The sequence below is a fragment of the Tyto alba genome, unplaced genomic scaffold (assembly GCF_018691265.1).
Source record: "Tyto alba isolate M040663 unplaced genomic scaffold, T.alba_DEE_v4.0 Super-Scaffold_33, whole genome shotgun sequence".
In the NCBI taxonomy this organism is placed as follows: domain Eukaryota; kingdom Metazoa; phylum Chordata; class Aves; order Strigiformes; family Tytonidae; genus Tyto; species Tyto alba.
Genome location: NW_024881308.1, coordinates 3,399,246 through 3,411,961, shown reverse-complemented (window position 1 = coordinate 3,411,961; position 12,716 = coordinate 3,399,246). Strand labels below are relative to the sequence as shown.

The 12,716-nt window shown below is 53.5% G+C and overlaps 1 protein-coding gene across 2 annotated transcripts in view; it reads left to right on the top strand.

The window, feature by feature from the left end:
- The window catches only part of ACSS2 (acyl-CoA synthetase short chain family member 2), a 34,599-nt gene that overhangs the window by 18,429 nt on the left and 3,454 nt on the right, over nucleotides 1-12,716 (top strand). Inside the window, exons 3-16 of one of the 2 annotated variants that reach the window (XM_042801111.1) lie at nucleotides 1,016-1,107; nucleotides 1,652-1,755; nucleotides 2,046-2,118; nucleotides 2,927-3,002; nucleotides 4,433-4,547; nucleotides 6,133-6,171; nucleotides 8,013-8,150; nucleotides 8,405-8,575; nucleotides 9,458-9,591; nucleotides 10,118-10,250; nucleotides 10,707-10,763; nucleotides 11,077-11,157; nucleotides 11,568-11,676; nucleotides 11,820-11,888. In XM_042801111.1, the coding sequence (XP_042657045.1) occupies nucleotides 1,016-1,107; nucleotides 1,652-1,755; nucleotides 2,046-2,118; nucleotides 2,927-3,002; nucleotides 4,433-4,547; nucleotides 6,133-6,171; nucleotides 8,013-8,150; nucleotides 8,405-8,575; nucleotides 9,458-9,591; nucleotides 10,118-10,250; nucleotides 10,707-10,763; nucleotides 11,077-11,157; nucleotides 11,568-11,676; nucleotides 11,820-11,888 (1,391 nt within the window). The remainder of the gene's footprint in view (nucleotides 1-1,015; nucleotides 1,108-1,651; nucleotides 1,756-2,045; nucleotides 2,119-2,926; nucleotides 3,003-4,432; nucleotides 4,548-6,132; nucleotides 6,172-8,012; nucleotides 8,151-8,404; nucleotides 8,576-9,457; nucleotides 9,592-10,117; nucleotides 10,251-10,706; nucleotides 10,764-11,076; nucleotides 11,158-11,567; nucleotides 11,677-11,819; nucleotides 11,889-12,716) is intronic. The other variant, XM_042801112.1, reaches the window with a different exon arrangement.

Sequence of the window (12,716 nt, the reverse complement as noted above, 5' to 3'; positions counted from 1 at the left end):
AGGTGCTTCCTGGCTTCTCCCCAGCACCGGCGTTATTTTTGATTTGGCTGCACATATTCAATGGGACGCTTTTCCAGGGGGACTGTCAGCTGAGAGTGATACCCTTGTTCTTTCAATAGTCACTAATGTTTCCACGCTGGCTGCCTTGGGGAGAGACCTGGGAAAGTGTCTGCCTCCTTCCTGGATGTGGGAGACTGCTGCTCTGCCAAGAGTGAAGTAATTTCAAATTCTTTGTTAATCTCCTGATCCCTTGGGAGTACCACCTGGTTTGCATGGGTGAAACATTGTGTCACAGTAAAATTAGCTGGATTTTACTTCAGTAGCAAATCATTTCCCCCGGGGTCATGACATTTCTGTTCCATCTCTGGGTGCAGCTCTTGTCTCTTCTCATCCATGTGCCTAATGGCAAGGTCCCACTGAACAGGCACCTGGGCTGCAGGAGCCCAGAGTTGGTTCATGAAGGACCACAGACAGAATAATGCAGAGCAGGCATGGCACTGAACAAATATACACGGGTATATTTATATATGACCTTGGGAAATAAGACAGCCCTTGGCATCCCATCCCAGTCCATCAGTTGGTAGGTATTTAAGGAGTGCGTGTTGCTGCACAACAACATTGGCCCATGTTTCATGCAGACATAACTGCAGGCATAAGCACATGTGAGCAAGGGTGCTGTGCAATAAATCCCAGCTTGCTCTTGAGCGTGTGCACTCTTAGCTTTGGTTCTGTTGAACACTTCTTGCCTCTCTGAAAGTACCATGTGTTTCCACTGCATGCATTCAGTTGCTTTCATGTGTAGTGATCGACACATGGATGGGGACTTTGGACTAAATTTTCCTACTATTGGAGAACTTTAGTCCAGGATTGGATTTCTGGGGGTTTGGTTACTCTGTGCTAGAAAGGGCAGGTGAGGGCATACATGTTGTCCAAAGCAGTAAGTGCCTCTGAATTTGCAATGTCACTCTTACCTTGTAATGCTTATACAATAACAAGTATTACCTTGCTTTTCCAGGGAAGGGAATGAACCTGGGGATTCTGCGAAAATCACATACAGTGAGTTGCTGCACAAAGTCTGTCAGTTCGCCAACGTCCTCCGCAGCCAAGGTATGTGGCTGAAGCAATAGGAGCACTGGATACTGGGAAAGCAGGGTTTTGGGGACTGGGTTAATCTTTTTGTGTGGTTGCCAGTCTGTTGAGTAATTCTGTGCAAAATGCTTCATTCGTCTCTCAGCTTCCATAGTTGTAAAGCAGGGTGGATGCAGATTGTTCTGCAGCACACTTTTGGAGATTCATCTCTGAGTCTGTGAAAACTAATCAATGCTGGTCATGTCAGCTGTACAAGGAAGAAATCTGTGTTCAAAACTTCCTGCTCTGGGATTTTCCAGTAAGCAGTGTACTCTGGTTACATTTGTGCCTCCTTCAAGGGCTGTGTCCAGTGAAAGCATTGGAGTGTTCGTTGCAGTCACCTTACAAGAGCCATTGGGCTTGAAAGGCAAAATCCAAGGCTGGTTCAGCTCTAACTCCAGCTGAAGCTTTACTGCATACATATAAATGTTGATTTAAAATCATTAGTTTCTTTCTATATCCTGTTCTTTTTACATGTGACGTGTTCATTTTGACAAACACCGTGTTCATTTTCCCTTCACAGGTGTGAAGAAAGGAGACCGAATTTCCATCTACTTGCCGATGATCCTGGAGCTGGTTGTAGCCATGCTCGCCTGCGCCAGGATCGGAGCTCTGCACTCCATTGTGGTAGGAACAAGCCCTTTGTGTTGCTCTTGGTGCTAAGCTCCGTAGGGGGAACAGCTCTTGTTTTCGGGAGAGGAGCTGGAAAGATGGGTGCTGACTGTGAGATGGATGGAAACTAAATTAAGGTGCTGCTGTTTCATATTCCTCTGCATTAAGTATGGAATAAGCTCCTTTACTCTCTCTATCAGTGCCTGGTGGTGTTGTTTACTGTGGGTGAACTGCACGGCTGCCATTGGGGTTTTTGGGTTGGGGGTTTTTTGTGTTCTTGCTGACCTGGTTGTGTGATCTGTCAGTTTGCAGGTTTCTCGGCAGACTCTCTTTGTGAGCGGATTCTTGACTGTGGTTGTTCTCTCCTCATCACGTCAGGTAAAACATTCATCTGCGCCCCTGAGCTGTTACTGTGGCCCGTCTGATAGGTCTTTATTTTAAAAGCCAGATGCACTTGGAAATGGAAGAGGAAGGGGCAGTGCTTTGGCTGAGCTGCCGCAAGGCGGATGCACTGCTGGTAGCTGTGCTTTGAGTACTGTTTTCCACTCTGAATGTACAGTGAAGCATCTAAGCAGCCTGCCCACTTTGTCCTGTAAAGCATGATGTCACCAGCTGCTAATAACATGTTTTCAAACACTTCTTATCCATGTTCCTCTTCAAAATCAGCCAGATGTTTGCAACATGTATCATTTATGAGGCAGTCCTAATATGAGAATTCCATCCCTTCCCAATTTCCAGAATATTTCTGCTGCAACTCTCAGCCTTGTTAAGCAAAGGATCAAGGAAGTGGTAGCGTTGGCATGTAAGCCCACTGTATTTCCCCAACTGTTTTTTTGCATTACTGCATAAAACAGTGGTTTTACTAATAGGTCCATGGCGTGGAAAGGACCCACTAAACTGCAATCTGTGTTCTGGCCACATTGAATTATTTCCCACGGAATATTCCCCAGAGACTTGTTGGATCAAATTGGAACCTCTCCCAAGGAAGGAATTTCACCATTTCTCTTGGCATCCGTTTCTCTAGGCTAAAAGGGTGTATTAGGAAAACTTTCCCATCAGCTGCCTGTCTGCTTTGCCTCACTCCAGTGCATGAGCTCTGCACTCCCAAAACTGCTTGTTGCTTCCAGCTGTCCCCTGGCTGCTTTGGCTCTGAAGCCCCTCTAATGTTTTTCTTACCATTTTGCAGATGCCTTTTATCGAGGGGACAAGCTGATCAACTTGAAGCAGATTGCAGATGAAGCCCTCCAGAAATGTAAAGACAAGTAAGTTTGGAGTCCCTTGTAAGAAGGGAATTGCTGCCGGAATCTGCTCCTGCACAAATGGAAATGGAAGTTTTCGTAGGTGGGCAGACTCTGCAGCAGGTCAGACACGAGCTGCATGACATTCATGAGCCTTTCAGAAGTAGATACATGCTTCGACTTCCTTGTCTTAGAAATATTTTCTTTTAATCTTCCCCTTGTCCATTCTGACCTGAAGGCTCACGTACTGGATGGGTGGATTTGCTGGAGACAGGCTGACCCACCACCGTTACGGCCCATGGCAGATCTCTCAGTTCTACAGCAGCAGCTCTTGGAGTGGGAGGGAATAATGCACTGCCAGACGAGTTGTGAACAGCTAGACACAGTACCATGGGGTACATCAAGATGAGGCTTAAGTCTTGCTCCAAATCCACTAATTCAACAAGAATGAGATAAAACAGAAACGATTCAAGTTTGGGAAATGGCTGTGTAAACAGGAACAGGCACTCCAGCTGACATGCACCAATATGTGCACAGGATCAGGGCCTGACTGTGCACAACTATATGGTGAAGCTGCTTTATTTTTTTAAGCCTCTTCACTGAGATACTGTAAACCATAAAGAGATACACAGATCTATCACCAGATTTTACAGAAGGGGAAATAATCATGGTGAAATGACTTTGCCAAGCTTAGACAGAGTGTCTGCACAGCTTGTATGAGACTGAATGTGGTCTTGCAAGTTAGATCAAACATGAAAATTTAGGGCAGATAGTCTGTATGTTAGAAATTCAAACTCTTTAAAAGCATTTAGAACTCTAAAATGTGAAAACCTAAGTTTATATGTCTGTAAAAGTAGGTACCTGGGAGGACAGAAGTGGTCCTGAAGTTGGGAATTTGCCGATGGAGACAGTGTGTTGGTACCCTGACAGGGCTGAAGGGAGAGAAGATGATTTTGTTTGCATTATAGGTGGGGTATGTTGACCCTCAGGAGGGGACAAATGCCCACTCTTTTCCTTGATGTATAATCTGGCTTTGGAAGCCTTTCCCTCTTCAGAATCAGTCGGTCACTCCTAGGGATGGGAGCAGCCACCTAATATCTCCTGGGTGCTGTGGAAGGTCACAGGTGGGCAAATTTGGGATTTATAAGGAATCTCCCCAGCCAGTGACCTGGGAGAGATGCTTGTGGGATCCCTGCTTCCTCCGTAGGAATCGCGCCTCATAAATCCCCAGTAAGCTGTGCACAGACCTTTCTTACTCTCCAAGCTCCGTTCCTGTGGCTGGTGGCTCTTGGCAGTTCATGGTGTGCCTGGAGTTTGCACAGCAGCAAACGCTCTCGCTCACCAGAAGCAGCTCAGGGCCCCTGCTCTGCCTCCAGTGCTGTGGGTAAAGCCCACGAAGGGCAGGCATAGCCCCTGCCCCAACAGCCTGATCTGACAGCTCCTGCCTTTTCCAGGGGCTCCCCTTTGAAAAAGTGCATCGTGGTGAAGCACCTGGGGAGAGAAGAGATTGCGGTGGACGGGACGTGCAGCAAGTCTCCCCCTCTCAAAAGGCTCTGCCAGGATGTACAGGTATGCTTCTGGGGGATGAGAGGGGGGATTTTATTGCTTTGGGCAATAAATGAGCCCAGCAAATCGGTGAAAAACCACTGCGGTGTTTCCCTGGATGCTCCTGTTCTGACTCCTGTTCCTGTTTTCCCCCCTCCTTGCTGTTGTTGCATTGCGAGTGGTCTGAAAAATGGTTCCCTTGCCTTACTGAGATCCTCTCCCTGCTGCTTCCTTTAACACCATCACCAGCTGCCAGCCCACAGGACCCCTGGGAGCACAGTGGGGTACATCTTCCAAAGTTATTAGGACAAGGACGAGATGCCTGTTTTCCTCTGCCCAGTGAAGGACTTCTCCTTCCTAATCCTGTACCTATCTCCCTTTTTGTGCAAAGATCAATGCTGCCCTGCAGTGTAGCTGTGACAGTGGAAACAGGAGAGGAAAACCAGGAGATTTGTGCTCGTGGTGGGCGTTCAGCACAGCCCCCCAACCTGACAACAATCATGCACTGAGAATAGTGCAGTGTCTGTAGCTGGCACAGTAACAGCGTCAGCTGTCAGGGCTGGGGCTTTCCCTTGCAACTGAAACCAGATGAAAGAGTGTGGGACAGAGGCATGTGACGAGACAGGAGTGGAAGGAGGAGGAGAAGGTGTTGTGGAGCCGTGGCTGCCTGCTGGGCTCCCGAGGCTGGTGTGCAGTCCTGTGCCCAGCAGCTGCCTGCTGCCTTCATCCGCTTGGAAGGCAGGTTGCTTTCAACTACCTAGCAGCTCCGTGTCCTGCAATGGTGCCTTCTGTCCCTGTGTGTTTGGTGATTATTTGCACTGGGTTATCCCCAGGCTGCTGCTCGCTCAGAAAGAGGTTGTATTTGGGGAGTGCATTTGAGCTTTGGGCTCTGCTTTCAGAAGGGATGGTCTGGGCGTATCCCTGGAACAAGAAGCCCAGCAGATTTGTATGAGTTAATTTTCCTCGTTCAGCTGTGTTAATTTTGTTGAGGTGTTGCTCAGTATTTACCAGCCTGGCTGTGTTACATTGGCCTCTTCTGCCCCTTTTCTTGGCGAGGGCAGGGGAGCTGCAAAATGGTGGGAAAACTGGAGCAGACCAGCTTTCCCATGCGAGGTTTCCCTGGTTGGGTGGTTGCAGAGAAGCCTGTCCCTGCGCTGGTCACCATTGGTGAGGTGAGGTTATTGCGCAGAATGTCCCAGGAGGAGGCTGGAGAGGGGTCTTTTACCCCTTGACTTTTGCTGCTCCACTTGTTCAGGCACTTTATTAAAGATTGCTTTCCCTTGTGAGCGCATTTTCACCATGCCGTTGGCTTGTGTGACGCTGTCGGATGGTCCGTGGGCTGGATGCCAGCTCTGAGCTGCTGTACCAGCTGGCCGTGTGCAGGGGGTGGCCTCTGTGACCCACTGCTGAGGTGGCAGGTACCCAGGGAGGGTGATGGAAACGGGCAGAGGGCACCTCCTGGCCTGGCCCCGGATCTGAGCACTCTCCAGCCGGCTGGGATGGTTTCCCAGCACGCGGGCCTGTGGGCTTCCAGCTCCCTGACTGCAAAGCCTGGTGTAGATCTCCTCTGCTTCTCGACTTTCACACCCTCTTTGTGGATTTTTAACAGGAAAAAAAGACTGAGAGCTCACAGAGACTCCATCCCAAGGTATTTACACACAGCACTGTCTTCCTCGTGACACATCCCCTCCGCTTCCCCCTCCGGTGCTCCACCTTCCTAACCGCTCTGACTCTGCACGGCCACACATGCCTTCCTAACCGGGTTACCAGCAGTTGCATGTTAGGGGTAGATACTACTCGCCGCTTGGCCAGAGCTCCCCATGGTTTCGGTGTGAATACAGTGCCACCGACTTTGCTGCCGGAAGCAAATCTGCATCCATAAACCCCCCCGCCCCGAGCGCGTGTTGGCGTGCTGACGGGGGGAAAATGCAGAAGCGCTGGGATGCGCCGTCAGCGTTGGGATGACTGTTCATCTCTCTGCCTTGTCAAGCAGCTCTCGCAGCGCGCTTCCCTTTGCAGTGGGGCTGGCAGGGATCGCCCGCAGCTGCCTGGCTCTGACAGCGTGTCGCAGGCAGCAAAACCTGGAGCTCCAGACCCAACGTGCGCTCTCTGCCTGCCCCGTCCGTGGATCTGTAGCCTCCGGACCCGCTGAGCAGGCAGGCAGGCAGAGGCAGGCCTGCCCTCGGGGGGCTGCGTGCCGTGCCGTGGGTCTGACCTCCTCCGTGGGGCAGTGGAAGTTGTGTGTTAAAACGGAGGGATCCTTGAAGGAGGGATGCATGAAAGGAACTGGTGGATGAGCTGGTGGTGAGCCTACCTTGGGCTTGCGTGACCTGGTGCCTTGCTGGGAGCTTGGTGGTGGGACAGACTTGTAGAAACTGCTTCCCCAGGTAAAGCCAGGAGCCCTGGGGATCCCTGAGAGCTTTCCGAGTGGGCTTGGTCGTGCCAGGCTGTCAAGCAGCTGGTGTCCCCTGTACCACACGTGCAGGAGCTGCATGCTGGGCCGTGGGGTCCCAGTGCCTCCAAAGGGCACGTGAACATCTTTAGGGCTGCACAGTCCCCGTGTTGACCGTGTGGCACCCCAGCTGTGCCTGCGCGATGGGCTCTAGCTCGGCAAGGAGGAGACGTGTCCCAGCTGGGAGCTGCAAGGCTCGCAGAGGTGCGGGAAGTGGAGGTCTGGGCTGAGGCTGGGGAGTGTCACCCGCTCAGCTGCCCCCAGGCTCCTCTGAGGAAAGGCGAGGAGGTCAGGTGGCGGTAGGTCTTGCACTGAACTGTGCCACCCCGGGGAGGTAGCCAGCCAGCACGGGTCTCGGGGCAACCTCTGCCCATCAGCCACAAGCGTTGGTGGCTCTGCTGCAGCTCTGGCGTCCTCAAGCAGCTCCTTCGGGCAGCCAGGGCTGGGTGGCTCCGCGTTAGAGCAGTCACTTCTTATCAGGGTAATTACCTTAAAATCCAGCTGACAGATTTTTGCAGGGGTCTGCAGGCCCAAGCAGCGCGAGGCCAACATGTTCTTGTTTGTCTCGGGCCATGTTGCCGTAGGGGTCCCCACAAGGTGCATGGGACGGGTGGGTGTGTGGCTGTGCCACGCCAGGATTGCTGCTTTGCTGCTCCACTGCAGCTCGGGGCAGCCCAGGAGGAGCCTCTTTGCTGTGAGAGCGCAGAGCGACTGCTCCTGCAGGCCCTCTCCTGGCTGCTGCTGCTCCCGAGAGAGATTTATCGGTGTTACCGGTGGTTTGGACAATCTGCTTTTGGGTCTTGCAGCCAGACTGTGTTTAAAGGTTTCCCTCGTGGCTATGGGCTGAGAAAAGGAGCTTCTGGAGTGAGAGCTGCAGCTCAGGTGCATGGTTTGCAGCAAACAGCTCTGGGTCAGAAGCTGTGCTGTGAACATCTGCCTTGATGGTCCATGGCGGTGGGGGGTGAGGTTGGGGCTGCACCCCTTGTCTGCCCCTCTCTTGCTTTTGGACAGGCCTGTGTCTAATCTACTTTTCTCAGACCCCCTGGAACCCAGCCATGGACATGTGGTGGCACGAGCTGATGAGCAGTGCCAGCACGGAGTGTGAGCCCGAGTGGTGCGACGCGGAGGACGAACTTTTCATCCTCTACACAAGCGGCTCAACTGGGAAACCCAAGGTATGCTTCCCAGCTCACTGCCCGCAGGGCCAGGCTGAACCACAGCAACACCTCAGCCGTGGCAACTGGTAAGGGTCGTGTTGGGAGGCCCCAGGAAGAAGAGGAGCCACAGAGGTCTTGGGAAAGGGGCTGTGCTGCTCCTTCCTGCTCAGCTGCTGCTCGAGCTGAATGCACTGGTGATGCTCAGCCTGGCCTGGGAGGGTGAGGGCCCTGGTGGGAGCTTGCCCTGACAGTTTCACGCCTTCTCCTCGTAGGGTGTGCTGCACACAGTGGGTGGATACATGGTTTTTGCTGCCACCTCATTTAAATACGTGTTTGATTACCAACCTGAGGATGTCTACTGGTGCACAGCTGACATTGGATGGATAACAGGCCATTCCTACCTCACTTATGGACCCTTGGCAAACGGGGCAACTAGTGTACTCGTAAGTGTTGGGTGGCAGCTGGGTGCTTTTACTCCAAGACAGGGGAGGTCATGGTGCTGAGTTGCATCCCTGCATTGCTCTGTGGCAAGTGTGTTTCTCACTTGCATGCAGTGCCCTGGGCTCTGCAGGGGAGGGTGGCAGTCCCTGGGGAGGGCATGGGGGACTGCTCGGTGGCAGACATAGGGGCTAGTCTGTGTGTGGCTTTTGGGCAGTTAATTTTTCAAATGCTCCCCTGTTTCTTTCTCTTAGAAGTACAAGTCTTGTGTACCCGGGTAGCCAGGGCTGCTGCAGGGTAGGATGAAAGCTGGATCAGGAGCAGGGCGTGATGTTTTCACTGCTGATGCTGATTTGACAACCTTCATTTAACTCCTGCGCCTGTCTCTCTGTCTCTCCCTTGGCAGCATACAGCTGTGACTTGTGTACAGATCAAGGAGCCAGAGGCCTGGGCCCAAGACTCCCTAGGGAAATGCAAACAGCAAATTCGCTGTCATGTTGGGGGAGTCCTTGCTGGGGTTCTTGGTACTTTTGGTTGCGGTTCTGTCACTGTGTTTGGACCTCTCACCCTTAACCATGTGGGCAGGGTCATTTGGGCTGGTGGGACTGTCACTGTGGCAGCCACTCAAGTGCCTGTGCTGCCAGGGAGTTGCAGGGGACATTTGCTAGGACACTGGGGTGGGGTGATGCCAAATGCATCCCAAGGAAGCAGGAAGAGAGCTCCCTGGACTGGGCTGGTTTCACTGCGTGGTGTCCCTGCCGTTCCTATAAGGACCTGCTAAGGTCCACCTGCTGTTCCCTGTCGCTCTCAGCTCCTTCTGCTTGGGAAGGTGCTGCAGGTCAGTAGCGGTAAGGAACGGCTGTGTCACTGCCCTGTCTCCTGCTCAGTTTGAAGGTGTCCCCACCTACCCGGACGTTGGGCGAATGTGGAGCGTCATTGACAAGTACAAGGTGACCAAGTTCTACACAGCACCCACAGCCATCCGGCTGCTGATGAAGCACGGGGATGAGCCTGTCAAAAAGTGAGTGCCAGTCCCCAGTGGCGTGGGGATCCCTGGCCCTGGTTCCTGATGGGGGACCAGGGGCCTCAGCTTCCTCTCCGAGCAGCAGCTTCCCCAGGATCTTCTGCCTTCTACACAGTAATGTGCAGGCCATGTTTCTGCATTCCCAACACTTAACTTCATTATGGCACTTCTGAGCAGGTCCCCTTCTTCCACTGTAAGCTGCATCTAAGCTCAGAGATTGCAAGTTCTCCCTGCTCCTGACCCAAAGCTCTGCTGGGCAGAGAGCCCTTCCACGTGCTGCTCCTTGGGCCAAGGAAGGGAAGGAGCAGAGCCAAGTGGGGACTTGGAGCGAGAGACACCAAAATCACTGAAGTCTCCTTTCTTTTCCCCTGGAAGAGGGCTGAGAAGGGTCTGAACCATGCCTGAGAGCCCCAAGTCCATTTTGGGTAGCCCAGAGGTTCTTGCAGGCTCCGCGGTGCAGCAGGCTCACAGCTGCTGCTCTGCATGGCCTGCTGAGGCCCTGCCAGCCCCCTCCTCTCTGCAGGCACAGCAGGAAGTCTCTGAAGGTGCTGGGGAGCGTTGGCGAGCCCATCAACCCTGAAGCCTGGCTGTGGTACTACCGCGTGGTCGGAGAGGAGAGGTGTCCCATTGTGGACACATTCTGGCAGACGGAGACGGTGAGTCCTTGCCTGGGTGTCCCTGGGACCTCTCTTCCCCTTGTGCTCCCCGCAGGGGGTGTCTTTGCAGTTTTGCCATAGGGTTTCTTTGGTTCTGTGTGGACTAGTTTTGCTTGCCCAGGAGCCTCTGCTGTGGCTTGCAAGTGTTAGTTCCCCTTCTCCTCTTTCTTTCCTGGACCTCAAACAGGCTCCAAGGGGAGGCTTTCCTCTCCAAAGGGTCCCTGCTGAGGTCTGCTCTGGACCCTGCTCTCCTCACCCTCTTTCTCTCCCCCAGCAGTTCCAAAGCTTCCTGCCCAAACGCAGGCTCCCCTGCCGTATCCTTCCCAAGGCCCCCTCCCCACAACTGCCCTGAGCAGCCTGCGTCTCACTGGGATGGGATGTGACCAGAGCTGATGCAAACAGCTGTGGGACAGTTTGGGCCATGCCAGCCTCACTTGGTTTTGCCTCTCTTCGCAGGGTGGCCACATGCTGACACCCCTTCCTGCCGCCACCCCCATGAAGCCAGGCTCTGCTGTGAGTGCTTCTGTTCTCCTCCCCAGGGGCAGGGAGGGCTCCGTGGGGAGGCACTGTGGCAGTGGCAGCCGCTGTCTGCACCATGGCCTGGTGGTTACCAGCCTGCCGCGGTGGTCATGGGACGGTGGTGCATGTGGGGAGGTGGCCACCACCCAAAATCCCAGGCCTGGCCCTGTGCAGCTCCACTCACAGGCCCCGTGTGCCACAGCCTCTCCAGAGCTGCCCTTGCTCTGCCTCCCGCTCCCTCTGGTTCATGGGGTGTTAATGTGTGGGCTCACCTCCGTGTCTCCTTGCTCTCTGGTCGCCATGGCAGACGTTCCCCTTCTTCGGTGTGGTTCCTGCCATCTTGAACGAGTCGGGGGAAGAGCTGGAAGGAGAAGCAGAAGGCTACCTGGTAAAGAAGAGCTGATCTTCCCCACCCTCCCTTTGCCTGTTCCCCGTGAGCTCCAGGACCTTCCCGGTACCATACACACGTCTCCCCTTACTCTGGGTCCACCCAAGGGCCCCCTTCACTGCCGTAACTCGCTGGGAGCTTTATGCTGTAAACAAACCTCTCGACCAAGTGCAGTTGCACACGTGGGCAAGGCAGGACGGGAACAACTTCAGCCGAGCTCCTTCCCCCATGCTGAGCCTGGCAAGACTTTCCTGGTAGATGAGCACTGGGCAGCGAGTGCCGTCACTCATGGCTGCCTCTGGCATCTGTCACTGCGCGCAGAGACTGCGTGCGTCTCTGTCGCCCAGGTACAAGGCCCGAGTTACTGGTTTTTACTCTCACTGACTCAGGTCTGCATTTTTCACCGTCAGGTATTTAAGCAGCCCTGGCCAGGGATAATGCGCACGCTGTATGGAAACCACCAGCAGTTTGAAACCACGTACTTCAAGAAGTTCCCCGGGTACTACGTGACAGGCGATGGTAAGGCTGTCCGGGGAGCGCGTGGCTGCGGAGGCCTGGGGACAGCACGTTAAATCTTGCCGTGTCCTGGCCTCAGAATCCTTTATCAGGAGCTCTGAGAGCTGGCACTGCTTCCTCACGCTGTCATTTCTGGCTATTTTTAGGTTGCAGGAGAGATAAAGATGGTTATTACTGGATCACAGGGCGAATTGATGACATGTTGAATGTTTCTGGTAAGAACAACTTTTGTCTTCAGTGCAGACCAATGTGCTTCCTGATGCTAGTTAAGAGAGACACCTTGCTTTGTAGGGGACACTTCTGCATCCGTTTGGCAGTAGTTAAAAAAGCCACCTTGCTTTATGGGGGATGGTTCTGCGTCCGTGACTCTGCCCAGCAGCCTGTCCTCCAAGTGGATCTAATTGTTGGGTTAGGGTTATTTCCAAGACAGAGTCTGTGACTTGGTAACTTGCTGCATCATTTCCTCTAGAGACAATGCACTGGAGGGAAGGAACCTTCTGTAACCTCTTAGAGGAGATCCTTAACCTGCCGAGATGCCTCTGTGCTGCAGGATTTAGGGCCACAGGGAATCACAGAGGTTGGGTGGGACCGTGTGGTCCCTGATCCAACCTGATGCTCCATGCAGGGCTAACCTCGAAGCTGGATCGGGGTGCTGGGAGCTGTGTCTGCAGAGGTGGAGATTCTCCCACCTCTGTTGACAGAGTCTTTGAGACTCAGCTGCTTCTCAGCCCATCACTTCCCATATGCTGCATTTAATAGCTCCCTCTCTCCCTCCTTTCCTGGAGGCTGTAGCCTGCAGGTACTTACTGCTGGCTGTGAGATGCTGCTCTGCTTGTGCCCGGATCAAACTAGATCCTTTCATTCTGGGAGTTGACCACCTTCCCGTGGTTGTCTGTGGTGGCAGTCCCAGGGTGGGCTGTCAGAGCGCAGGTACAGGGGCAGGGCTGTACAGGAGGGAGTTGTGCCCCTGCCCCGAGCTGTGGAACATGGTTTCATCTCCCCACAGCCATGAGCTGGAGCACTGCATGGCAGAGCTGGTTCCT